Below are 26090 nucleotides of genomic sequence, written 5' to 3'. Positions count from 1 at the left end.
AAGAGTCATCTTTCTAGTAATCGAAAGCATTATTTAATCAAAACAAAAAGTAAACTTTTTCTTTTTGAAATACATTTTTACATCGATATAAAGAAAATATTTGGATAGTTTTATGGTCATGTTTCTGTCAAATGTAAAGGCATTGTGGCATATAAACTCTACTTTCTTTCGATTGGAAAAAGCCCTCTCTCACAGTTGAATGAACAACATGCCTCCAACCAGTATGCCAGTAACCAGTGGAAAATATTTCATCGTGGTATCAGAAGACAATAAAAAAGATTGTGCTTTGTCCATCACACCAGCCCACATACCCACATTGTTTTTTGTCCCGTCAGTTACCCATTCGTCCGGTCTACAATTCCACAACTTGCTGCTGGTCATATTATGTACATATTTACTTGAACATCGAAGCAAACTCAAATCAATCTTGAGTTTTCGTTTAATTGAAGTGGCGGTGTTGGGCGTTCGAGCCGCATGAGGAGTCAGTAAGGTAAAGCGGAACACATTCTCATAAGCATACATTTTGTTGAGTTATGGAAACGATCTCTCAATTATGTATTTAAATAAATACCCACGTATCCACATTGACTTAGTTTCACAATACTTATCGTGTAAATACTGCGTACAAACTGCATGCCAAGCCCAGCCACCCACACAGCACTATTTCCACTTCAGAAAATTTTGCCATAAACTTAAATATTTATCAAAACACAATACATACAACAAAAACAAAGTACATAAAACAACCAACCAAAATACATATTTACATACATTTGCTGTGTATTTATGTACGCACGTTGAATCATTCAGAACACCGAACACATGCGCTCACACAAATTCCTGAGTGAATTAAGTGTACTTATGCCACTTGGGTATACAAATGTACATATGTACATAGTTGATGTACGATATATGTACATATGTATGTACTTTTGTTTTGTAACGAGGACTGGTATGGCCGCTGAACCCGAACCCCATTCTACCGAGCACGAGCTCATCATAGGAGTACTCGTAGATGGTCAATTCAATGCATCTTCTATAAAGTTTTCATTTGATTTACTTAATTTCCTTTTTTTTTGTTTTTGTTGTAGTTATCGTAAAACATACATGTGTATGTATGTACTTATATTCATACCCATTAATGTATGTAGATAAACATTATTCGTATGCAATCGTTCGTGAAATTTCGATTATATTTTATATTTTATAATTTTGGATTTCTGATTTTGTTATTTCCGATTCTGTTCCGTTCTGTTTCGCTTGTGCCAGTGAGGTTTTTTGCTAGGGACCACTACCACATAATGTAAAAGAAAAAATGTTCTTGTTGGCATGCAGGAACACAAATGTGCCAAATGTCCCATAGCTTGACCTTCCTTCACCTCAAGTCCAACTCGTCCAAGTCCCTTACAAAAAACATATGTATGGCTAAGTTCCAGTAGCAATTCCGTGTATGTAAAGAACGTGTCTGCTGATTCGTTGTAAGGCTAAAATTGAAGGATGGCAGCATCCAGAAGCTGATTACAGGATGCACTTCAATTGGTTAATATTAAATATTTATTCAACGATGTTCGACTTTTGGTAGAAATAAAACACAGCCTTGCATTGCATATACAACACACATGAAAAAAACAATTTCGATGTAGGGATGGTAAATAAAAGGTGTAGATCGGAGGATTCGACCTCAAAGTCAACACAGCTTTAGACAAAAACACAACCGCAGGGAAGCCACATACACACACATTTATGTATACCACAATTTAAACTTACAAGCAGCTAGGAATGGCAATCTTGTTAGTGCTCCTTTACCACTACGTCAAACACACAAGGGGAGACAACAATGTAAATAATAATGTCAAATTATGTCAATTATGTACAAACACATACACACATCTATACAAAATGCATACATCTAGTCCTACATATGTACGACTATGGCCCAATACTCTTTGTTTAAGTTTGTTTCTTTAATCTGCCTTGTATCGTTATCTGTCTTTCTCTATTTCAAGCAATACTTAGTCAAGCTGTAAATATTCTTGAACGAGTTCTGAGTCGTCTGATGGTGCTGGTGCTGTACTTATTTTCTTCGAACCCCGACTTATAGCCATGGCAATACACATTTATCATAGTGTTTCATGCTGAGTATCTCTGCCTTGCAGTATAGATTGGCTGCCACTATCCTCAGCAAAAAGGAATCGATAACCGTCTATTTTGCAGTTAATCGTACACTTCGAGCCTGACCCTTTGACCTTTCATCACTCTTACCCAACATAACAACAAAAACTGGACCGTTTATTTGTGTGTTCCGAACTTCATACCATAAAATAAATACATGCTCTATAAGTAATAAATAATTGAATAGGTCCTCAAAGTACCAGATATCGACCGGAATTTGGATAGCGTTTGAATTGTTTCAGCTAGACACAATCCGATATTATCGCTAGAATCGCTTATCTATTAATTATACCCGGTACTCGAGGAGTAAATGGGGTATATTGTATTTATAATTTATTCCATCTTGTGGGACCCGATATCTGTGTAAGATTCTCTTTCAGACGATTCGTTATTTTTGGTTTTTTTGTTCGTTTTTAATCGCGATGTAGTGTTGTAGACTAGAAATCCTGTTAATATTATTATTTTGTATGCTACTACTCTACATATGACGTGTTTTTAAAGTTCCAACCACCCAGCATTTCCATTTGTTTCTCACAAATGTATGTATGCACTCGTGCTCTGAACCAATACCAACCATATGTACATCAGATTAGCATCTATACGTAGCAAACTCTTGTTTGTTTTACCTATACATGTAAATATCATTATTTTACACGACATACATACATACATACATACATACCTATTAAGCAAACGTAATTCTTATCATACATATATCTTTGTATACACGTTAAAAAAAAAACAAAACAAAACAAAACAAAACAACATCAACATGTAGTGCTCCTCTCCTACGAGTGCATTCATCAATGCGTTAGACTAGCGGCCGTACACAGAAGAATCAAAAATGTCATACTCAAAAGTCCTTAGTGTTCCATGCAACTAATGTAACGATAGGGTGAGCGTGTGTGCCCCAAGAAACATGTTTTGTAGAGCCATACATATACTCACTTCCCAATATATAAATTGTCCCAATCGATGACGCCAGTCGCAGTGATTCTCAATTGGCAAACAGCTGACATACTCAAGTCATTTTCTCAAAATACTTACTCCTCATTACATAGCATAGACCATCAGTTTATACTTTTCACAACGAAAGTTTCCAAAATCGTTTCCTTCATTTTCAACTCATACATATGTACAGACATACATATGTACATGTGCCAATAATGATCAATACTTATGATTAATAATGAGAGATTCTTGGTCCGTTATCGGAGCAAATACGATAAACGATGTGCAATTGCTCAAAATCAAAAAGAAAACTCACTTCAAATATCCATACATACATATGTACATATGTATTAAACTCCCATAATTATATGTTACATTTAGTACAGAAGATACACATCTCGGCAAACCAATTTCGAACCAAAAGTTTGATGATAGCTAAACAGTTGACTATCCCTACCGAAAAGGCGAACTCTGTGTACAGCCTTCCATTATAGTTTCATCATATTATTTTTTGGTTTTTTGTCCATCACTGTGCATAACATAAATAAATGAACTTTAATATTAACAATAAACAACCAACGTTTTTTAAACAAAACAAATAAAATAACAACTCTCAAATCCAAATGCAACTTAAATGAAAGGAACAAACCAAAACCCACAACAACAAAACATAACCATTACAACAAAATCCTTTATGCTTCCACCACCATAGAAACGTCTTCAAGAATCTATAGCTCAAAAAATGGAGAAAATTTTAGATTAGATCTCGATTTTTAAACAAAAATGATGATTGCGGATAATTGGTTGTACACTAAAATAAATGACGTAAAAGCAGGTCGAAGAACATTCGAAGTCAATTGTCGAATGTCAATTGTCCAAAGGTGAAGAATGTGAGGTGCGGGTGTGTCGTCACCTCAAGCTTCCAACAGTGGGAGGGAGATGAAAAACCTAGCTACGCAAATGAGCGGCTCAGTTCAAAGCCAGAACTCGAACTCCTATGCCAATGGCGGAGCTGAGATTGTTATGAAGTGAGCCACAAATTTGATATGGGCCAGGCCGCCTGTGGACCGTACCGTAGGACCATTCAGCTTATTAGTACAAATATGATCGTATGAATTTAACTGACGCGAATTAGATTGTAAAATAACAAACCATTCACTTACGTAACAGCTTAACTTAATTTATTGTTTTTCTCCTCTCTTTCTCTTATACTCGTACTCCTTAATAACAAGAAAACAGAATTCAACTCTTTTTCTTAACTCTTATTTCTACTCTACACACACACACACAAACACACACACACTTGAACATGCAAGGCAAACAATTTAGTATATTCAGTGTCTTTCCAATTGAACAGTAATTACACACAATTATGTACATTATATATCGCAGACTTGCGTACATAAACACACACATAAACCGGACGACATCAGAGGGAGCTTTACTTTTTGTTGTAACTCTATTCAAAAAAAAAAAAGGCATACATAAAGCACACTAGAACGCTGACAAATACTGACCCGCAGAGGTAACTAACTGCACTTACGAGCATGTACACATGTGTGTACATATGTACATGCAGCTGTGGGTGCGAGTAGGATGCAATGGAGGAGCGGTCAGTCATCCTGCCTGTCATCGATATCGATTTGGGACTAGGCTAAGAACAAAATAAAAACCAAAAACAATAAGAAGAAAATCCAGAAAACGAATCGAACAATTACCACAATGTTTGTGTCATTTTTGTGTCCTTCTAGGAACTTATTTCAATTGCATTATGTTTATGGTGGCCTCATCAGTTGTGTCAACCATACTTATCCTCAATTATCATCATAGAAATCCAGATACGCATGAAATGAGTGAATGGGTAATGTTTATATATTCAAATTAACATAACTAACTACTTACTTATTTTATAAAAAACCAAAAAAAAAAAAAAAACAAATTCCATTGCCGAGTCTTAGTTTTCGAACAATACCAATTACTTTTGCATATCCTTTACTCATCTGAGGTTTATGCATACAAACATACAGATGTTTGTACATACATTTATTTACACCCAAAAGAGTATATCTATTGTTTTATCACACACTTTTACGTCCAATAAACTAAGCCCCAATGTAAACACATACATAAATGTACATCTGCATACAGACATACATACATACATGCACACATGCATATGTAAAACCAGGTGCGATCATGCAGCCTGCCCTGCAGCACGAGCTTTCTGGCCAAGAACCAGTTTACATACATGAACATATGATTACATTAATAAATATATATGCAAATATGGCTTGTTTTTGCAGTGATCTGTTTCAATGATCCAAATAAGTTCCATTTTCACGACAATGCTGTTATTACAAATGAGGGCTCACCGGGCTCATATGTACATTTTTGTATGTATGTACATAACTGCAATGTGAATCATATTCCTCCACCATACACACACATGTGTATGCATGTATGTATGTGTGTATGCTTGCATACTGTGAGCAACATCTTGAATTAACTCTTCTCGAACCGGACTCCATGGTCGAAGTGTTGAGCTCCAGCATCCGCACAAACACGCACTTCACTTCACTACACTAGTACTTGCTACACTGTGCACTGCACTTCACACGCTGACGAGGCTAGAAAATGATCAAATACACACCTTAATCCATACAAATGTACATATGTATTATACATATGCTATGTATGTACAAACATATGAAGATATGTATGTGCATTGATGCCACATTGTACGCACAACAGGCAACGAAAAATAATCAATAATGACCAAGGCTACTGTCCGAAAAATCAATACACATATTAATATTCACTTGCCCGAAAAAAAACTCTCTGAAAATCACACTTTCACGTAAATAACTAGTGCTTATATATGTACATACACATACACATGCATATGTACTTAGATCCAAGTACAGTTGCGGTCGCGATAATCGAGCTACGAATTCTACATAGAACCGCGATCGGAGAGGATCTGTGTACATATTTACAGAGGGATGATGCTCACAAGGCTACACGCTTTCGCTTATAAAGAGAACAAGAATAATCACTTTTTTTTTACATAAAATCAGTCAACAGACAAATATCGGGCACAAAACGTAAGCTCTGTGGCTCAGCCTTCAACGTGGTAATAACCATTCAGCCTAGCAACGGGAGCTGCAAGTGTTTGTGAAATAAAATAAAATATTTAATGATTTCTTGATAAAGTCACCAGTGGAAGGCTTTTACGATGACCGCGGCTGTACATATGTATGTACATATGTATGTATGTATGCATGTATGTACATATGTATGTATGTAGGTTTCCAATAATAATAACTTCAGAAGCAAGATACGGAATTGTAGCTACACACATTTGTATGTATTCTCTTGCAATTCTACTGACTGCCTGGACTGGACTCATAAATTTGTCTAGAAATTGCTAGAGAAAAACCCAAGCTTCTCTGCAATCAATGCCAATTCGTGCATTTCTTGGCACTTTTCCAAAAGCAATTACTTTTATTGTGCAAATCGCATTCTCTTGTTTCTCGTACTCTTGGTACTCGTACGTACTTGTACATACTGGCATAACAAAACCCAATAAGCGGAAACCAAATCAACCTGTTTCAGTGCCGCAAATAGTGAGGCAGAGTACAAAACAAATTGTTAGTATGTACATACATAAATATGCATGTATGTATGTACATATATGGAGCATAATTGTATTTCTAAGTATCACATTTGCTACTCTTTTCTGGATATTGAGAATAGATCATAAAACAACAAAAAATTTGTCCAAACACCTTGCCACCTTGCCCACAAGTAATCATGTCTCCCCTTTCGCACAAAGTGACTTGAAACTTCTAAATAAAACTAAATAATAGAATAAAAGTCAATTTAATATATAAAGTAAAGTATACAGTCGAGATTTACTAACAGTATAATTTTTCGCTCCTAATAGTAATAAATAGTACATTTGCTTTCAATATTATTTAAGCAGAGCAATTTCGGTTTTCTATCATATTCATATTTGTTACTCGAATTGCATTTACTCATCATATAACTCTTCCTATATTATTTCATGTACTCGTAATTAACTACCTGATTAAGACAATAACACCACCAATAATCTCACAAAATTCTTATTTTTCTAACTAAAACTCTGGCCAACTACAACAAAAACAACCAACCAACCAACCAACCAACAACTACGCTAACCGGCAACTCAACTACTCTCAACGCTAACAACTCAACTTAACTGCCTCCTAAACTGTCTCTCTGTGTGTATCTTTCTTTCTCTCTCGCTCTCCGTCTATACGTTTCTCCGTTTCTCCGTTTCTCCGTTTATACGTCTCTGTACCTATCCTTGTAACTTCCTGCATAACAAAAACAACATTAAAAAACGTACAAAAATCAATTAAATTCGCTCAAACCCGACAACATTAAATACAATGGCAACAACGCGACTCCCAATCACTTCCAACCATCCAACCATCCAACCTATCCCATTCCCACGTCCACACACTTTATGTACATATGAACAAAAAATCACAATACACAATTCCCATATCCGACCGATGTGCTAAAAACAAACGTATTAAATGAAATTTAAAAACATGAAATGAAATTCACAAACCGTAACGTAATAAACACTCTAACAATTAACCACTAATCCAAAAACTTTAAACTGAAACTGACTCTCATTCTGTCCATTCAAAACCATATCATGCGTATCAACGAAAACTGGAACGAAAACTGCTGTCACTACTGTGTCCTTAACACAAAACAACTACTAAAAACAAAAACAAAATAACGGAAACAAAATAAATAAAAACTGCGCCGAAACCAAAAATAAACTGACATTAACATAATTCTGAATCATAAACAAAAAAATACAATTAAATTCAAACGAAATCGATCAAATTGGAAAACCCTTTGAAATACTTATTGCTATTATTTTTAACCGCATTACCCAAACACTCCGTCTCTCTGTCGAACTCGCACACACAGATAAGAGTAATATTCCTTTATTGGTTACCTTGCATATTGCGCATGCAAAGACCCGGACAGGTTGGATACGAATGTCCGCCACCGCCCTCCTCAGCGGGCCCGTCAACTGCAGGCGACAAAAAGCAACATATACAAAACGTTGAGCTCAAGGAAAGGTAACCGTCGGCTGTCTTCCACTAACATTTCCACTCTTCCACTCTTCCACTCTTCTACACTTCAACCGCATAATTACTTATCCCAATATCTTGTGAAGTTCCGTCAGTTCCTAACTATTCTCTGTGGTTTCAACGCAAATCTAGATCCTCGAAGTCGCTGCTCGCAAATGTCCTTGACATAGACGATGATTTTCGCTGTAATCATCGATGTGCCGGCTCCACGCTGGCGCACCAGCCGACATATTACAGGACCATGTACAGGTGAGTTCTTTCCACAGACCTGGACTGGATAATTAAATCTACCAATACTACCACTTGAAAACACTGCACCACTCAGAATGTGCGAGCGAGAGAGAATAAGCAAGCAAATGCCGTGCCGCTGGAGGGGTGGCCCTCATTCATTTTCTTTATTCCCAATCTGATCCAAAGTCGAAGATCTGATATATATATATCCATGATCTACGGAACTGCGTTTTTGGTTTCGTCTCTTGTGTGGATAGAAGGCGAATTTTCGAAACACACTTGTAACTGTGTGATATCACAGCAGGTTTCTGTAGCTCGCTTATCGGGAGGAACAGGCGGACAGACGGACGAACGGACGGACAGACAGAGATCAAGAATATAATACTTTTTGTGGTCGGAAACGTTTCCTTCTGTGCGTTACATACATCCACTTTGAGCACAAATAATTTTACTCTTCGAAAAACGGGTTAAAAAGGAGAGGTAGATGTAGATGACAGATGCATCTATAATATTCAAACAGATTTAACTTGTGAATCATTAGAATCAAGATCTTATCTCTCTCTCTCTTTTCTCAACTACGACGAGACGAATGACTCCTCGCTCACAACACAAACCATACAGTAGAACACAGTATATTGTTATATATTTTACAGTACTTATGGCGGTCGGAAAACTATAGATAATGTTTTAAGATGTGTATGTAGATGAATGTAGATCAATGGACGGCACAGCCGTATCTCATAAGCATAGGAAAGTGTTCCGCTACTGAGCTGCCGCTACACGTACAGTGTACAGTGTACAGTGTACAACAGTGCAAGGCAATAATACAAAAAAATAACAATTTTCACTCGTGTTTTGTTCCTTTTTACGCACACAAACGCACTGCAAAACATGTGAACGTAGTCGTGCCGGCCATTGATGTAGATGTTCAAGACGAGAGTTCACTATGAGAGTCATTTCATGATGATTTCAGTTGAAGACTAGGGTCGATTCTAGACAATGTCAGTTGAAAACTAGTTCACGACTATAAGAATCAGATCAAGTTCAGACGGGATAATATGATTGATGAACAAAAAGTTAAAATTGTAATGATAGAAAATCACAGATCAGGTATGTAAAATTATAGGTTAGTAACATATTTGTCAGTGTTGTGTGTTTTTGCCCGCATGTGTCATGTTTTTCATATGTTTTTATTTAAAAATATATTTAAAATAAAGCTCGATGTGCTTAGTGGAATACTTATAACTTTTGAATGGCTGAGAGGTGAGATTCAAATTCGTGGGGTAGGCACTGCATCCTAATCTGATCTGATCCTGAAACTGCTACACATGGGAATTCTCTACGATTCTGCGTTAACTCAGTTGGATATCAGAGCAGTCAAGATAATACTTTATGGGGTCGGAAACGTTTCCTTCCGTGTGTTATTGTACATCCCCTTTCGAGCACAAATTGAATATACCCCTTTTACTCTCCGAGTACCGGGTATAATTTCGCTCCCGGGTATAAACATCTCTTTGTTCGATCACGCAACATCTTGGTATTTTATAGCCTTTGCCTAGACCCGGTACTCAGGGTTTGATGTTTATTATTTAATGTTATTCTGATTTCCATATGGCGGCTATAAGTCATTTATTTTAAAGAGATAAAGTGGCCTTTTGGTACTTTGGTATCTGCCGGATTTAGGTGGAGGGTTTCTTGAGTGATTGGAATACTTCTGGGTATTTATGCACCTATCCAACGTGTCCAACAGGCAGGGCGATGACAGCGGCGTTGGACCCGTGGGCCCAGTCGGACCGGTGGCTGCTGTTGCTGAGGCCCGCATGCATGAGGCCATCTCCCACACCTGTCTGAGCTCATCGGCGGAATATGAGCTGGCGCTGATACTGAAGGAACTACGCTGGATAACCGATCAGGTAAGAGTCCCTTTCTACAAGAAGGAGTACAAGGAGGTTAACATTTAAATTGAAGCTGACATTCCAGAGCTATAGAGAGTTCCCATATATTCCCATTGAATTGCTTCAATTTTTGTTTCATCCATTAGCTGAAAAAAGAGGACGAGACTGGCGACATAACACGAGACTGGAAATTCGCTGCTATGGTCGTGGATCGATTGTGCCTTATTATTTTCACGCTGTTCACCATTATTGCAACCCTGGCCGTTTTATTCTCAGCACCACATTTCATCGTAAGTGTGCCAGTTTAATACGCAATTTTTGTATATTATTTAACGATCTTAATTGCAGTTCCCGTAAGAACGGACGCTGGCTAAGGAGGATGGGTGGCAGAAAACGTTCGAGGAGGCAGAGCACGACTGTCTACAGTGGCTTGTTCGTGTGATACGGACTAGCATTCGAACATTTAATTTTTTTAAATGTGCGAAAAAGAAGAAATCAAAAGAACAGACATACACACCCACATATTTGTGCATGAACCTAGGTGAACTGGGTGTGCACGAGCACACGCTTTTTAAACTGACATTCCTTCGGCATCCAATCAGTTGATCCTTTGGTCTTCCTGTTTACATTTTCGATAGATGTATCGGCAGCTCTTAAAGTGAAATCTGAAAAGTACATACATACTTGTATATACAAAGTGTATATGTGTATTTTGTATGGATAATAAAACTAATACTCGTATGTACATGTGCACAAGTATGTACTTATGTACATACCTAACCGTACCCGTACCCGTACCCGTACCCGTACCCGTACCCGTACCCGTACCCGTACCCGTACCCGTACCCGTACCCGTACATATGTTGAATTGTGTTAACGACAAATTGGTTCTCCCCTCACTCTCAGTTTCAAAGTTGACTACAGCTAAATTCATTTTTTGATATTTGTGTACTTTTTCATGCTTTTTGTCATATGTACGAGTATTTCTAAATTTTGAATTTTGAATTTTGATAAATAAAATAGTGTATACAAATATGTTGCTGTGATAGAAAAATGTATTAAAAAACAAACAAACAAACAAAAACAAAAACGTTAACCAGTCACAATAAATTCAAAGTGAGAAAAGAATAAATGAAAATGGAATACAAAAAGAATATGGCATGCTGGGTGCCACTCTCATAAATCCATTGAATCGATTAATAATGTGAAAATAATCAGAAATTAAATAATATACCTACTGTCGATCCATATGCAGAACGCATTGAAAAGATAAGCAAAAGTAAGCTATGAGAATAGACCCTTTATCAAAGTAATTGACAAATCAAACCAAAATATGCGTACAAGAATTTCATTCAAATGCATAAACATACATACATACATACATACATAGATACATACATTTGTACGTATGTAACTTTCTGATGCGATCATGCATACATGATGTACAATGTACATATGCACTTTCAGTCTGGCCAGAGTATTCGGCTTTGCGAATACGATTAGATGGAAGACCAAGAGTTGCTATTCCCATGCAACATTCCTAACAAAATAAATAAAAAATAGATGCTTAAATACGAGTATGTACGCTCTAGTGTATTGTACGTACATGTGCACTGCTTGCATTTCAAATAGGAACATATTTTGAGGCGGTACATAATATGCTGGTTTAAAAAAATCAAGATTTAAAACAATGTGAAAATTGAGATTATTTTTAAGGACATGTAAAAGGGATACGAGAAATAAGAAAGCAACAAAATAGCAAAAGAAAAGGAGGTATAAACGTGGAAAATGTTGAAAACAAAGTATAAAGTTAACTATTTTTAAATTCAAATGAAAAGCAATGGAAACAAAAGGCGTAGTATAGAGAGTAAAGTTTACTTAAAAACAAAAACCCCAATATGAACCAAACTAAACGATTATACATACATACATAAATACACATGTAAATACATACAGAAGTATGTATCCGCGTACATATGTATGTATATCACAAATATAGAGCGAAGGATAGGAAAATATACATACTCGGACATATATAAAAACGAATTATAGATATTTACATAACACTCTTAAACACCTACATACATACATGCATACATACACACATAGTATCATAGTTATCAGCTAGTCATAAAGATTTTTAAAAACAAAAAAAAAAAACGAAAACAAAGAACTTTAAAACAGCAAAGAGTTAACAAAAATTCGTGCATAGCGTAAAAATAAAGAAACTAAACTCCACGAATTTTATCAAATGAGAAATAAACAGGTAACAATAGGAGAAATATTTTTTTCAAGCGTCTGCGACTCCAACATTAATAGCCAAAACAAAATTGTGTTAGCATATAAAATACTTAGCAGTAATTATGCGAGTATCGCTTCCCCTTACGTGGCGTTGTAAGATGTAAGATCACATTCATCAGATGATGATATCGATGGCAAAACTCCGCCATCTGTTCAACCGATCAAAATATTGCGCTATAAACGGGTTATCATTAATTGTGTCACATTGACATGTTTCTTTTTACCAAATATGTATGTACATATATATACAATATACATATATACTAAGAATCGATCAATATAAACGATTTGCGTATGGAGGAGAAGGCATTTTCATAGATGTGTAGCTGTGTAGCTGTGTGCGACGAGAATCGTGCATACATACATATGCATGTGTGCGTGTGTGTGTGTGTGTGTGTGTGTGTGTGTGTGTGTATATATTTACAAGCGATAAGTGATTGTATGTGCTACTTGCATTCTAAGCATGCATACACATTTACATATATTGTATGTACGACAATATAGTCGTGAAACTACTTGCATGCATACAAAAATCAAATCAATGAACTAAATCAAGGCATATTGTAGGTACTTAAAGCTTTTGTATATTCGTATAATCTCTAATCTATTAAACAGTTGCAAATAAAAACAAATCCAAAGTGTGCTCCAAGGAGTCACATTCGCGCTCGTACACCCATACACACACTTGCGACTACATACTCGTGCATAACTGGCCATGCAGAAAAGTTGCCACTTTCAAGCAAAAGTCTTCCTTAATTATAAAAAAAAAACAAAGACTTAGATACCACAGAGCATATAAATCAATAATTCGGTAAAACTAAAACCAAAAACTAAAAACCAAAAACTAAAAACTACTAATTAGCACGATAAAAATAAACGATTATAACAATTTGAAATCCAATTCCTGTAACTTTAAGTGTTAGCAAGCCAAAGTGAGAGAGACATGTGACCGTTGCCTTTGGTGTTGCCGTTAGTGGATGCTAAAGCTGTCGCATCAACGAAGCTTTTTGCGTCGTCTAGTGGCAGCGAGTACTCGTAGAGCTTCGCTTTAAAGCTTCTTGCCGAAAGTTCTCTCACATTTCGCTCTTCGAGAGACTTGCGAATATAACTTGTAGAAATTACGTTTGAGTTTGGATTTTGTTCTCTCATGGATTTTGTTTGAAATGTATGCATCTTGGCCATCATTCTTCAACAGCATTAGCGGATAATGGAGGAGTACAAAACTATTCTGTTACAAATATTTTAACATATTTTTTTTGTTTTAAAGCGGTGCATTATAACTTCTCAAACCTGCACAGACCATTACTTTAGTTTTTAATTACTACTTTAATATTATTCATTAATATTCCCAAGTTCCCAATATTCCCAAACGTAAGTATAAGCCACCAGAGCATTGTACAGCCAGGCAGGGCTCGAGCTCACACTAGCTGGAAGCGGGATTGAAAGCGGGGCAAGTGGCGTACATTCAAACCATGCTGAGCTGGAGTGAAAGCTCTGCCATTGATCAAGCCATGTTTGCTTTTATCAGAGTGCTGTTTCAGCCCCGCTTTTAGCTAGTTTGTGCGTGAGCCCTAAGACCTCGCTTAGACCACGGAAATGGAATCATACAAAATCAGAAATTGCCTTTTCAGTAAGTATTTATTAAATATAGGACTTAATTCTTCAGATATTTTGTTATGTCAACACATGCTTGCATTGCCAGAGATGGTAAGCGTCTCACGTTTTCCCACACACTTGTAGTAACTTCGTCGACGCCGACGGCAAACCCGAATTTCTTTACACATCACGAGGAATTGAAAGAGACACATTAATTCACATACTTACCACATCTTTCAGGTAGAATAAAAAGTAACATATGCCACGGATGATTCATTATTTGGTACAATTTATTGGCTGTTTTCATTATATACAGAAACATTTCTAACCCATACTTTTATTTTTTTAGTGCTTTTTCTACTTAACTTTGGCTTTTAAAAAATATATCCATGAATTTGTTGTTTCCTAGATCTTTGAATATTTCTTGATCTAGGTGTGAAAGCGGACCCGATTGGCTTCTAGATCGATTTTTAGCGACGCTACCTCGCGCAAAAATGTTCAAAAAAGAGCTGCCGCAGGATACAAATCCACACAAAATTGTGTTACAGAAAAATATACATTTTTTTACTCTTAGTTTATGTGCAATACCAATTTGTGCGACACTTTTCTATGTTATTACCATAGTTATGCGGTAACAGTTAAACAATATTCCTATCCATAAAAGATAAATTCAAATTGTTGCGTTTACAAAACCATTAACCACAAGGGTGTGGAAACGCCAATGACACACCTTTAACTGCAGAATTGATTTAAATACGTAGATGTAAACCACAATTTGGATCAAAACATAACGATTTTTAAAATATACAGGGACATACATAAATACATATGTAAAAAAAAAATGCCATGCATATGTACAGTTTACCTGCTGCTTAAATTTCCTTGGCAATTTTTTTAAAAGTGGAGACTACGCATATCTAGATATAATTTGAGGTGTAGCATACGACACAAAAGGGGAAAAAAATACAGATCTGAAAATGGGTCTTTCGCAAAGGTTTCTGCTGGTCAGAAGGCAAAATAGAACCAGGAATTTTTTAATTAGTACGGGATTTTGATTAGCCCAATTCAGTTACATTTATATGCTTGGCACTCGAAGAGACTAGGGATAAGTATACTTATGTTTAACGCACAGATCTGGCTGATTCCATATAGTATGTCTGTCCGTCCGTCTTATTTGTCGCCTAGATCACAGGGAAAGAGCTAGGGAATCGTAATTGTATCCAGGTTTCTGTGATATCAAAGTGTTTCACGTGTTTTTAAACAATTTCACACCGCAATCTGTGGCATTTTAAATTTCAAAGTTGGGAGAAACCCGAAAACGAAGAATCATAGAGATGGAAGAAACAGCTGTAGATGTAGACAAAAAGGAACCTTGTGAGACGCGCTCGAACGTGTCATAACTTGTATACCTTTATTTGACATATGTATGCATATTTGTACGTGTGTGCCAAATGTATATGTAAATATGTATGTACGTACGTTGAGATCTTTATTTAAACTTGTTTGTACGTAATTCAATGTAAAACAAATTTTGTTTTCTACACTGCTCCATAATTGACTCAATTAAATCTTCAATTTATTATTAATTAAGATGTGAAGATGAAAGTTTCTGTCTGCAGAAAGGTACACACATATGTTCACTGATATTTTAAATTGAATTTAAGAGGATACGAGTTTTTAGCATTACTTACAAACGAGTATATGTAATTTCTGGTGAAAGACAATAAATGAATATCCCGGGTCTATGCTTTGAGTTTTGAAATCAATGATCCTTTGTATTTCCTTAATTTTCTATTTCCCTTTATTTTGTATTAATTATATACATATAATGAACAATGATAAATACATAAAATAAATGGTTGTACGATAATAAAGACAAATACTGATATACAATATACATACCAGCAAATGCATACAAATGTGAAGTATCTTAGTTAAACCATTTAAAACAATAAAAACAAATGGAGACTACATGAAAATAGGAAGCGAATCGAATCGCGAGTCAACATGAAATACAGGAGAATTGCACACACAAAACAGCCGAAAGATAACAATGTACACTAAGACTTTATAAACAAATGTAAGTATTGAGAGGTGTGAAACCTAAAACTAACTCATAAGAAAACTCTTAAATTGAAAAACTACTCAACGGCAAAACAATGTTAACTTGGTAAATAAAATAAATGCATAACAAAATATAATGATTGATCATGTTTTAAGCAGTGAAAATTAATAATATAATTTTATATTATTATATATAATATAAATAAAAGTTATAATATTGAATTAACTAAAACAAAATAAAAATATCTGCCTCGGCACTGATATCTTTTAGTCCTTTAAAGCATATTTATGTTTTCTTTCTACAAATAAAAACCATAATCGATTAGGTGATTAGCTGATGAGAGGTTTGCCCCGCAAATAAACCTATGAGCAGCAGAGACGAGCTGAAAGAAGGACTGGTTCAGGGCATCCCCAAGGAAAATAACAACATAAAAGGTCATTGGATCACGGACTGCCGGCAGCCTTCAACGTTAGGCGATGCAGAGTATTAATTAATTAAATACTTTAAGATATTGCTAAGGAACAATGCTTATAATTAAATTATTAAAGAAATGCCTCATAGACTTGGGGAGCCCACATTTATGAAAGAATTTTTGAAATAAATTAAACAAAGTTAAAGATACATTTTCAATTCTTTATTTTAACCTGACGAGTCCATGCGACGGGAATAAACTTTTACAAGCACTTGTGATATAGAAGCCCTGAAAATGTCTGACTGTGTATCATCTACAAGATTATAAATACGACTCTTTCCGAGGTTTGTATAACAAAAATCGTTTGATTTATTGAAAAAAAAAAAAACATACTCGAATTTCCTGGAACCATTTAGGGGTAGAAAGTTTTCTTAAAACGACCTTCGCGATTCTTACGTCCGCCCGGTCGCACCGCCCGTGGAACGTACTCTTTGTCGTGGGTATCAAGTGTTCGCCGCCATGGGTTTATGTCCAGCTCAAAGAAGCGTCGTTTCGCCTCCATGGCGCGAGTCTTATGGTCAATCTTGTACAACTTCTCCCACAAGTAAATCTCGGGCAGCTCAAGATGACGGGGTCGCTTTGAAGACAAATGCTTAAAAGTTTTCTCAATAAAATCGCGCTGTTGTGCATTATCATAGTCAGTGGTGCGAGCTGTCACATACGGATGGAGCTCGTTGGCAGCGCGCTCAACCTTCGGGACGTTTGTATACACTCTGAGCAGCTGCTTTAGCGTGGCATCATTGAAGTCCACACACTTTCCTTTTTCTGATATCTCTGCGTAGAGGGGAAGAGGCGGTGTGCCTCGACAGCTGTTCACTCGGGGATTTTCGTCCACTTGGTTGCCGTGCAGAAGCAACGTGTTGAGCTGGTACTCGTAGAAACTCCATTCGCGACCATTTGTGATCACAGTTTGGGTGTTCATGGGGTAGGTGAGGTCGTTATAGGTATTGAACCCGTTGTAAGTGGCCTGCGCCAACAGCCATGCGTATGAAGACTTAATAGCCAGGGCATTTAGAGCTTCCTGAAAGTCGGCATCCCCATATGCCTTGTGACGCATCTGGAGGGAAGCTCGCGATTGAAACGATAGTAAACCAAAGTTGGGCCCGCTAGCACTCGGCCAGTAGCCGGGCACATTAACTGCATGCTGGTAGGTGGTTCTGTAGCCCAAGGTACGGGCATCATGGTTAAAGCGTGGCAGCTGTCGGGCCAGTTCTATATTTTCACTTTCCGTTTCGGTCATCCATGGACACAGCTGCTGACGATGGCGGAGCGCCAGGTAAGGAGAACCAGTGTATTGGACCAATCGGTCAACGCTGTCACTAGCATCGTCTTTCTGCCAGTCCCGACCTTTTTTTGAGTTTTGCACATTTTTTGGAGCATCAACTCCGCCAACTGCCCAGAAGGCCTCGTGCCGCGGATTGTAGTCCACCTCGACATCATTTAGATGCGGAAAATCAGCGCTGAGCACCTGCTGTAAAGCTCTGTTAACCTGCTCTACAATTATTTGCGTCAGCTGGCGTTCCCGGGTAACGGCATCAGAGGGCACAAAGTCGGGTAGCGTCGCCTGGTGGCTACATTGAATTGATGGGAGCTCAAATTAGTTTAGAATAATTGAATAGTTTTTCTACTTACTTGTAGAAGTCGTGTGCCAGTTCCAGAGCGTCAATAACATCACTGCGGGCGGCTTGTAGGAAAGAATCTAAACTTGATTCAGACTTCTGGCCTTCATCGGTAGTTGGTAGCGGCAACTCTTGCAGCACTGTGCGCGTGTAATGTTGCGTTACCGGCAATGCGTTGTATGGAATTTTGTTGTCGTTGAAGTCGACCACTTTGTATCCATAATAACGAGGCATGTTCACTTTAATTAGCTTTTCTTCTACGGTCGGTACTTTACGTATTTCTTCATGCCAATCGCCAGCTTCTCTGCGCTTGACCGCCTTGTATGTCAGGTCCCGAATTGGTGGATACTCTGGTTCGGGACTGATTTCATTGCTTGTCCCAGACCCAGACGCTGCCTCGACTTGTGCTTGAGGCTGCGCGGCCAAAAATCTTAGAGACGAAGCACGCAACTGATTCACACGACTTAACTTTAACATATTGGCAGGCCCCTAGGTTTCGTTTGTGTTACAATTTAATAATTCATTAATTGTTGCTGCTCGAGGTTATGTTATGACATCGAATGGCGATTAGTTTTCTCCTCGATATTAGACTTAACGATAATTGACTTATCGAATTTCATAATGGTCGTATTACACTATTCTTCAATTGATTTAACTAAGGTAACGACCTTCAGGAATAGCATTCAGTGTGTGAAGTATGATTTAAAGCAGCAAAGAAACGATAAGTCAAACTCTCAAACAACAGTTTTCCTAATATAAATCAGCTGTTGGTGTCGTTGACCATTTAATCCATTAAAACTAAAAAAACTGCATCTTGGCGTTTGTGTTTCGTACTTTCAGTATTTCAGTTACTAGAGCTGAAGTGAAAAAAAATCGAAAAGAGACAAACAATTTTGACAAACGACTAGGCTGATTTTTATAATGAAACCCTTAATGGTACTTCTGAAATTGGTTCTTAATTAAGTGCCTTAATTCTAAATCGTTCTTTTTACTAATTACCCTGGTGGAATATAGAACATAAATAGTTTGTGCTCAAAAAAAAGGTATTATCGGTCTCAGACGAATATCAGTCAAATTTTTAAGTAAACCGAACTGTCGATAGGTAAGACGTGCGACTTGAGAACAGCTGATTAAAACAACAACAAAAAATAACTCTAAATTATTTGTTTTACATATTAAATGCATTAAATGCAGTTTCAAAACAAAAGTGATTTCATGAGTACCATTATTGGGTAAGTTATCGTTATTGTTCCAGCGGGCGTATTGAACTATTTACCCATACAGATTATGGTATTTTTAGTTAGCGCCTTGTTTACATAAAAATCCTGCTATCTCTGTGCCTCATATAATTAAATCGGACCACATAATGGTGTGCAGGGCGAGGTGAGTCCTTATCTTATCATAAAAATGGACACGGGACGACAGTCGAAACTTATCGAAGAAGCGTATATATTTTAAGTACATAGTATTGATAAACTAAAAGAGGAACATCACTTGTGCATAATTTACAGGAAAACAAGGAAGACTTAAAGCTATGTCCAACGTACCTATATCCACTGCGTCCAGGTCAATCAGTGAGGAACGCACCCGGCAATGGCTGGCAGCACAGGCTGCACCAGATGATGATGAGGTTGAATCAATTGCCGAATCATCGGTGGTAGACAGCCTAGACTATGAATACAGCGAGTACACCCTGGATGAAACTAATGATGATGACGATGATAATCAAAATACAGGAGAGGAAATCAGTACCATGACATTGGGCACTCCCATCAGTGAGTAGATTCTCAAATGACCATCTTAAATGGTCGCTCTGCACAATTAACTGACTAGAAATATCATCAAACAGCTGCGAACAAGCGTTCCAACATCAGTGACACTCTACGCGACCTGATGAACTCTATCAACAGCATTCAAACAGTGGGAAATGTGAACATCAGTAACTCCACAAATGTGCATATTGGTAATGTGACCAACATCAATGGCAACATACAGATAATAGCCAACAGCTTGGGTCGTGCTCGACACGAGCGTCGAAAAACATCGCTCACTGACGCTCCAGTGCCGGACATTGAACCAAACAGTAACCATAACCACGAAGACGAATCCGAGGAGCAAGTTTGCTCAGATGTATTCATCAATAGCCAAAGTAGACTTTCTCATTCACTTCCACAGTTCAGCATAACTACATATGTGTATCATTTGCAGAGTTCAAAATACCAAAGGAGCTGTGTTCCATTATTCCTCGACATTCCTGGCTGGCCCAAACCCCAATGGACAAGCCAGAGGTACTCCAGCGACCAGTTAAATATGTTGTCATTTGTAAGCCACTCGTTATATGAACTGTCGCATGTACACCTATTACATTAAATACAACTTCCAAACAGTACACACGGCCACTGAGAGTTCCGAGAAGCGCGCCATCAATGTGCGACTTATCCGCGACATGCAGGTGAGTTCTACGGGCGCACAACAAAGTTAATGATGTCTAGGAATGTTAACGATATGAACATAGAATAAGGGCTTAACAAAAACACAGCAGCGCAACATAAAATAGCGTATAAAGGTGGCCATTAACAGGCGAACACTGTCGTTACTTATGTTTTAGTTTCGTGTTTGACGGCCTTGAAAACGCACAAGCGTACCAAAGATACTTGTGTCGTTGTTTCGCTCGAAACGATGTTTAAATCGGCAACAAAAGATAAATTCTAATTCTAATTCATATTTGCTTGAGCGAATATAGAAATGAGCTCTATCTCTTTTCGAAACGTTTCGTAAATCAAGAACTTCAGCTAGTAGCTGACAGCTGTCTTCACTGTACCACAAAAATTCAGTACTAGAAAAAAACCAATTGGTTCGCTTACAAATGCTTACAAATTGCTAATAATTTTGATAATAACTCTAATACAAAATATTGTAGCAATAATAATATGTTATGTGTTTTTTGATCACATTTTCAGTGCTTTCACATCGAGTCGCGGAGATGGAATGACATTGCTTATAACTTTTTAATTGGTTGTGATGGCAACATCTACGAGGGACGCGGCTGGCATGCTGTGGGTGCGCACACATTGGGATACAACAGAATCGCATTGGGCATCAGTTTCATCGGTTGCTTCATGCGAGAATTGCCTACTCTGGATGCCATGAACATGTGCCGCAATCTTTTGGCCCGCGGTGTGGAGGATGGCCACATTGCACCCGATTATCGACTCATCTGCCACTGCCAATGCAACTCAACGGAAAGCCCAGGCCGGCGCTTGTATGAGGAGATACAGTCCTGGCCACATTTCTACAACATTGAGAAGGAGAAACAGTAGTCTTCCTGCATATAATGTGTGCTGGCTGTTGTTGCTTCTCTTTCGTTGCCTCTACATGATCGATTCGGACAAATATTTCTATGGTTTTGATATTGTTTAGTTAAATAAAGTTATACATTGAAAGTGAGATTGTTTTCTTTCTTTTCTCAATAGTTTAATTCAACACATTTCAGTTTGATGTACATTTTTAAATTGAATTATGGAATCCGCAGCTCTCACAAATCGGTACTTCTGATCCTCTAGTCCTCTAGGATTCCGACTGAGTTTGGCGAGCTGCACGAAAAGAGAACAAGAGTTAAAGCAATTTTAACATACAAAAATGTGCCATATCGAGTGGCAGTTAGTTAAACTCTTCTTTTGTGGGGTCACAGCGAACTTGTGTTAGACATCCAAAGGGAATGGGAGGAGAAGGTATATTAGATTGCAAAATTCGCAAATTGTTTGAACTTTAAAGTTAGATGTTAGTGAAATGATTTACACATATTCAACAAGAAACATTTATTTGGGGGTTCGGGGTTGACTCCCACCTGTCTCTAGCGCCAAAATTGGTCGAACTTAAAGCTTTTCGTCTGTAATAATAGACATAAAAATACAACAAAATGTGTAAGATGCCCTTCTGATATAACCCGTCTATTGGGGCAACTCCAGCAAGTTCTACCTTTGCCGAATAGCTTTACATTATGTAATTCTAGTAGCCGTTTCGAGCGGTCCCGTCAATATCTGAAATTGCAGAGCCTGCAAATGTGGGAGAATACTTACGAGCTGGCTTGCCGTTGGCCCATGGAGTGAACTTCACATGGCTTGCATCACGCTTGGCAGCATCTGCACGCAGCTCCGTGCGCAAGGCTTCACGCAGGACTCGGGCTGCAATGTTCGAGTATTGGATGTAGCTGCAATTTGGAAAAATATCAAACAATTACGTAAGATGTACAATTCAGATATAAAACAGTAAGCCGCAACTGAAAAGCATCTGCTTTTTAGCGTGCAACTCAAGGATCCCTACGTGATTCCAGCGGCTCTCCAGGCGTTAGTCATTTTGATATATTGTTTATGCAAAAGACTCTTATTAGAGAAATAAAATTTCAGCTATCAGCGTGAAGACTGGGTGGTATGCTCGATATCGATATTATTAAAGTAGTAGCCATTCACACCGAGCGCTCTGATATGTAAATAATATTGACGGTATTCCTGTCAACGCATGAATAAGGTAACTTCAGCAGTCGCTTGACGATTGCAACTGCGCACCCACTAAACAGGGTGCATGCGATTCCATAAAGGTTTTGTATTTGGATCTGGATCTGGATGTACTACCATATATCATTGGCATTCACAAAGCCTAGGACTCAGGTGCGCTAAATTTCCCATGTATGTACTGCATAACTAGTGGCTATAGGAGAGAAAGGTGGATACAACTATATTTTTAACTATCGATCAATTCGTTAAAAAACATCGATTGTCACTGAGAGAAGAAAACTAATATACATTCATATGCATATGTATACATATATGTAACATACATTATATTCATGTACATATTTATATGTACCAACATTAACCTAACCTTGTGCCACCTGCAGCTTGGACATGTCTTCAGTCAAGCCGCAGATATTAATAATAGAGCCATTTTATGGCGGAAGCCATAAGCAGCTAATAGACACGTTGGTGGAGTGTACGTTTCATACATAGATTTATCCATCAGCCCCTATCTGATATTTACCGTAACCACCGCAGGCCTGAATCTAACCAACTATGAACTTTTCAGCCTACCGGCAAAAAAGTGGCACTGGCGAGCCCGCACCTCTGCACTCTACTTTTCGCAGCTTATTCCCTCCGATCACAATTACAAAGTGCTCTTCACGAGCTCAGTTCTTAGTTTGTCTGAGCTAATAGGTGTACGTCCCGACCTGATAGCATGTCGAAAGATTGTCTACTTTCATGAAAATCAGCTCGTGTATCCTGTGCGCGAAGTGAAAACGCGCGACTGCCAGTACGGCTTCAACGAGATACTCTCCTGGTAAACTAATCAGGGGGTTTTGCTCTGCAGTAATTATGTATAATGTGATTTCCATCTTTCAGTTTGGCCGCAGACATAGTACTCTTTAATTCCAACTTTAATCGCACATCTTTTCTGGACAACGTGCAGCCCTTTCTTAATGTTCCGCCGGATTTCAAGCTGAAGAACATTCGAGAGAAAATTGAAAATAAGTGTGAGGTGCTTTACTTCCCCATTAAATTTAATGCCTTAACCAACAATCGTCGCATTGTGGATGTGAAACTTAATGCGGATGTTAACCTTGGCCAAGATTGCTTGCATTTAATTTGGCCCCATCGTTGGGAGCACGACAAAAACCCAGATCTGCTGGTTGAGGTCCTTCTCGAGTTGAGCAATCGGCAGGCAAACTTCAAGGTTACCATCTGTGGCGAGAGCTACCAAGAAGTGCCAAAGGCTTTTGAGGGAATTCGGGAAAAACTGGGGTCCAAGCTCATTAACTACGGGCACCTATCGCGGGAAGAGTACATAAAGTCGTTGCTTGCCGGAGACATAGTCATATCGACGGCAAGCCATGAGTTCTACGGTGTGTCCATGCTAGAAGCTACCTACTGCGGTTGCTACCCCATTGCCCCTAATAGGCTGGTATACCCCGAAATCTATCCAAAGCAAAATTTGTACAGCACGAAAAAGTCTCTGATAAAAATGCTTTACAATTGGTGCCGCAGTCCAGAACATTTCCGCAGGCACCGCGTTCAATTCTTCGAGTCATTTACATTTGAAAAGTACTCTGCAGAGCACTTAGTGTCTAAATATCTCGATAAAATGGGCATTTCGGTTGTCGATTTTGATTAATATTTATTGCTTTTGCAACATTTGTTTGATTCTTAGCAGTGAAAATAAACTTAAACATAAAAAACAATGCACCAAAACAGCGAACTAGAAGTGGTTTTCAGTAAATTTAGGCGGAAAATCATACTTGACTTTAACATGCGCTCGATACTCTTCATCATCGTCGTGGTACTCTCTATAGCACTGGGAGCAGAACAAGTCGCCATCGCATCCGCGGCAACGGAAGACTGCATCCTCGTTACAAATATGACACCAGGGCAGCTCCTCAGTATTGCTATTGTATGCTGTGGCCATATCACCCTCGACGCCATCATCACGGCCACTGTTCTCAGTTGGTAGACTTGATTCTGCAACGTACTGTTAAATGATGTGTTAAATATGTTGGTAATTATACAAATATAATAGAAAATTCAAGTTAACCTTTTTAATTATATTTGTTAAGGTCTTTTCATCATCCTCGTTATCGCTGGGAGTATGTAAAGTCGAAAGCTCTGCACCGCCAGCCCCGCCTGCTTCATCACCGATTGGGTTATCCCGCAGTGCACGCAAACGTCGTTCAATGTCGGAGATTGCATCGTTACGTTGGTTGTCAACTTTTTGGTCCAGCTCTGTTTCGTCCATGAACTGATGCAGCAAATCTTTGATTTTGTCCTGGTCACTTCTTTGGTCCGTGGAAAGCAGAATGTCCTTTTTGTCGTAGTTCTTGTGATGCGGAATGCCGCTTATGTTGGAAAGACGCTCCCGAATTTCATCGTCTGTTGCATCAACATTTCTAAGATTCTGCAATCGTTTTGCCATGGCACTATCCAAATTTTCGTCAATATCTTCATTTGTGGAATGAGCTTTAGGGCTTATGGGCGCCATTACGACTGCCAGTTCCTCCGGCGGCGAAACATTGCTGCAGTAAAAGGTAGCGGTAGCTTATCATTGGGATTGCATACGTCTATGTGTGTATATATGGATATATGTATGTGCATATGCTTGTACTTACTCGAAGAGTTCGTCTGCCTTGTCGAGTTCCAACCGGGTGGAGCCATTTAAGGGGTTTGGCAGGCGCATTTTGGTAACAAGTTCCCCCGGCAATGCATCGCAGTCAATGACTTTATCCTGATCGACATTAGTCTGCAGTTTGGACAGTTTATCGTAGCAAATTAAGCAGACGTTCAACACCTTTCCTGCGAACCGAGGTACTGGCATTGGCCGCTTCAGACACTTGGAGCAGTAGGAGAAGCCGCAGTTGGGACACCCATACTAAAAATACACAATAATTTTGGTCAAGAATCTAGACTGTGAAGTAAATATTCAGTTCTTGCCTCTTTGCTGAATAATCCATATTTGCGGCTGCAGCCAAAGCAGCTCATGATGGCGAAGAATCAAAACGTCTTGCCGAAATACAATTGTAATTTAGAAAAGATACAAACAAAGACTAATGATTTGTATGTTTACAATTTCCGTTCTTTCGAT

The 26090-nt window shown here is 38.1% G+C and overlaps 6 protein-coding genes across 13 annotated transcripts in view; 3 read left to right on the top strand and 3 right to left on the bottom strand.

Annotated features, from left to right (window-relative positions):
- Nucleotides 1-10895, top strand: part of LOC117588653 (neuronal acetylcholine receptor subunit alpha-7) — a 26596-nt gene extending 15701 nt beyond the window's left edge. For 3 of the 4 annotated variants that reach the window (XM_034280090.1, XM_034280089.1, XM_034280091.1), the window contains 6 exons: nucleotides 4875-4984; nucleotides 8119-8273; nucleotides 8418-8534; nucleotides 10267-10429; nucleotides 10558-10701; nucleotides 10760-10895. In XM_034280090.1, coding sequence (XP_034135981.1) covers nucleotides 4875-4984; nucleotides 8119-8273; nucleotides 8418-8534; nucleotides 10267-10429; nucleotides 10558-10701; nucleotides 10760-10768 — 698 coding nt within the window. In that variant the 3' untranslated portion in view covers nucleotides 10769-10895. Of the gene's footprint in view, nucleotides 1-4874; nucleotides 4985-8118; nucleotides 8274-8417; nucleotides 8536-10266; nucleotides 10430-10557; nucleotides 10702-10759 lie in introns of those variants that run through there. The other variant, XM_034280092.1, reaches the window with a different exon arrangement.
- LOC117588658 (abscission/NoCut checkpoint regulator) lies at nucleotides 7346-26090 on the bottom strand. 3 transcript variants are annotated; one of them, XM_034280099.1, is made up of 5 exons: nucleotides 25940-26090; nucleotides 25618-25877; nucleotides 25047-25524; nucleotides 24686-24983; nucleotides 7346-7356 (listed from the first exon to the last, which is right to left on the bottom strand). In XM_034280099.1, the coding sequence occupies exons 1-4, from the start codon at nucleotides 25985-25987 to the stop codon at nucleotides 24714-24716; spliced, it is 1056 nt and encodes a 351-aa protein (XP_034135990.1). In that variant the 5' UTR covers nucleotides 25988-26090; the 3' UTR covers nucleotides 7346-7356; nucleotides 24686-24713. The 3 variants fall into 3 exon arrangements, with proteins under 3 accessions (XP_034135990.1, XP_034135989.1, XP_034135991.1); XM_034280098.1 differs by lacking the exon at nucleotides 7346-7356 and having other exon boundaries at nucleotides 24616-24983; XM_034280100.1 differs by lacking the exons at nucleotides 7346-7356; nucleotides 25940-26090 and having other exon boundaries at nucleotides 24616-24983; nucleotides 25047-25546; nucleotides 25618-25805.
- Nucleotides 17127-19024, bottom strand: LOC117588652 (28S ribosomal protein S30, mitochondrial). Its single transcript, XM_034280088.1, has 2 exons — nucleotides 18478-19024; nucleotides 17127-18416 (listed from the first exon to the last, which is right to left on the bottom strand). Exons 1-2 carry the CDS (start codon nucleotides 18939-18941, stop codon nucleotides 17198-17200), a joined length of 1683 nt encoding a protein of 560 aa, XP_034135979.1. The 5' UTR covers nucleotides 18942-19024; the 3' UTR covers nucleotides 17127-17197.
- On the top strand, nucleotides 19721-21911 carry LOC117588656 (peptidoglycan-recognition protein LE). 2 transcript variants are annotated; one of them, XM_034280095.1, is made up of 6 exons: nucleotides 19721-19847; nucleotides 19976-20239; nucleotides 20314-20613; nucleotides 20673-20786; nucleotides 20852-20916; nucleotides 21425-21911. In XM_034280095.1, the coding sequence occupies exons 2-6, from the start codon at nucleotides 19999-20001 to the stop codon at nucleotides 21782-21784; spliced, it is 1080 nt and encodes a 359-aa protein (XP_034135986.1). In that variant the 5' UTR covers nucleotides 19721-19847; nucleotides 19976-19998; the 3' UTR covers nucleotides 21785-21911. The 2 variants fall into 2 exon arrangements, with proteins under 2 accessions (XP_034135986.1, XP_034135987.1); XM_034280096.1 differs by lacking the exon at nucleotides 19721-19847 and having other exon boundaries at nucleotides 20154-20239; nucleotides 20298-20613.
- On the bottom strand, nucleotides 21933-22939 carry LOC117588660 (protein stunted). Of its 2 annotated transcripts, XM_034280103.1 has the most exons (4): nucleotides 22788-22939; nucleotides 22544-22674; nucleotides 22312-22353; nucleotides 21933-22057 (listed from the first exon to the last, which is right to left on the bottom strand). In XM_034280103.1, exons 1-3 carry the CDS (start codon nucleotides 22817-22819, stop codon nucleotides 22340-22342), a joined length of 177 nt encoding a protein of 58 aa, XP_034135994.1. In that variant the 5' UTR covers nucleotides 22820-22939; the 3' UTR covers nucleotides 21933-22057; nucleotides 22312-22339. The 2 variants fall into 2 exon arrangements, with proteins under 2 accessions (XP_034135994.1, XP_034135993.1); XM_034280102.1 differs by lacking the exon at nucleotides 22312-22353.
- LOC117588655 (glycosyltransferase-like domain-containing protein 1-like) lies at nucleotides 23308-24644 on the top strand. The gene is made up of 3 exons (XM_034280094.1): nucleotides 23308-23453; nucleotides 23516-23798; nucleotides 23861-24644. The coding sequence occupies exons 1-3, from the start codon at nucleotides 23369-23371 to the stop codon at nucleotides 24627-24629; spliced, it is 1137 nt and encodes a 378-aa protein (XP_034135985.1). The 5' UTR covers nucleotides 23308-23368; the 3' UTR covers nucleotides 24630-24644.

The sequence above is a fragment of the Drosophila guanche genome, unplaced genomic scaffold (assembly GCF_900245975.1).
Source record: "Drosophila guanche unplaced genomic scaffold, DGUA_6, whole genome shotgun sequence".
In the NCBI taxonomy this organism is placed as follows: Eukaryota; Metazoa; Arthropoda; class Insecta; order Diptera; family Drosophilidae; genus Drosophila; species Drosophila guanche.
This window is presented reverse-complemented; position numbering and strand designations above follow the sequence as displayed.

Bases quoted from the DNA above. Each gene is read 5' to 3' on its own strand.
- LOC117588652 (XM_034280088.1), bottom strand. From the start codon at position 18,941: ATGTTAAAGTTAAGTCGTGTGAATCAGTTGCGTGCTTCGTCTCTAAGA. The intron at 18,417-18,477 runs GTAAGTAGAAAA...AATTCAATGTAG, and splicing joins CTGGCACACGACTTCTACAA to CCACCAGGCGACGCTACCCG.
- LOC117588656 (XM_034280095.1), top strand. From the start codon at position 19,999: ATGTCCAACGTACCTATATCCACTGCGTCCAGGTCAATCAGTGAGGAA. The intron at 20,614-20,672 runs GTAGACTTTCTC...TATCATTTGCAG, and splicing joins TGTATTCATCAATAGCCAAA to AGTTCAAAATACCAAAGGAG. The intron at 20,787-20,851 runs GTAAGCCACTCG...ACTTCCAAACAG, and splicing joins AGTTAAATATGTTGTCATTT to TACACACGGCCACTGAGAGT.
- LOC117588660 (XM_034280102.1), bottom strand. From the start codon at position 22,819: ATGACTAACGCCTGGAGAGCCGCTGGAATCAC. The intron at 22,675-22,787 runs GTAGGGATCCTT...TCCAAATTGCAG, and splicing joins TGGAGAGCCGCTGGAATCAC to CTACATCCAATACTCGAACA. The intron at 22,058-22,543 runs GTAAGTATTCTC...CTTTTCGTGCAG, and splicing joins GGCCAACGGCAAGCCAGCTC to CTCGCCAAACTCAGTCGGAA.
- LOC117588655 (XM_034280094.1), top strand. From the start codon at position 23,369: ATGTCTTCAGTCAAGCCGCAGATATTAATAATAGAGCCATTTTATGGC. The intron at 23,454-23,515 runs GTACGTTTCATA...TAACCACCGCAG, and splicing joins AATAGACACGTTGGTGGAGT to GCCTGAATCTAACCAACTAT. The intron at 23,799-23,860 runs GTAAACTAATCA...TCCATCTTTCAG, and splicing joins TTCAACGAGATACTCTCCTG to TTTGGCCGCAGACATAGTAC.
- LOC117588658 (XM_034280099.1), bottom strand. From the start codon at position 25,987: ATGAGCTGCTTTGGCTGCAGCCGCAAATATGGATTATTCAGCAAAGAG. The intron at 25,525-25,617 runs GTAAGTACAAGC...CTTTTACTGCAG, and splicing joins AAGGCAGACGAACTCTTCGA to CAATGTTTCGCCGCCGGAGG. The intron at 24,984-25,046 runs GTTAACTTGAAT...ATCATTTAACAG, and splicing joins TAACAAATATAATTAAAAAG to TACGTTGCAGAATCAAGTCT.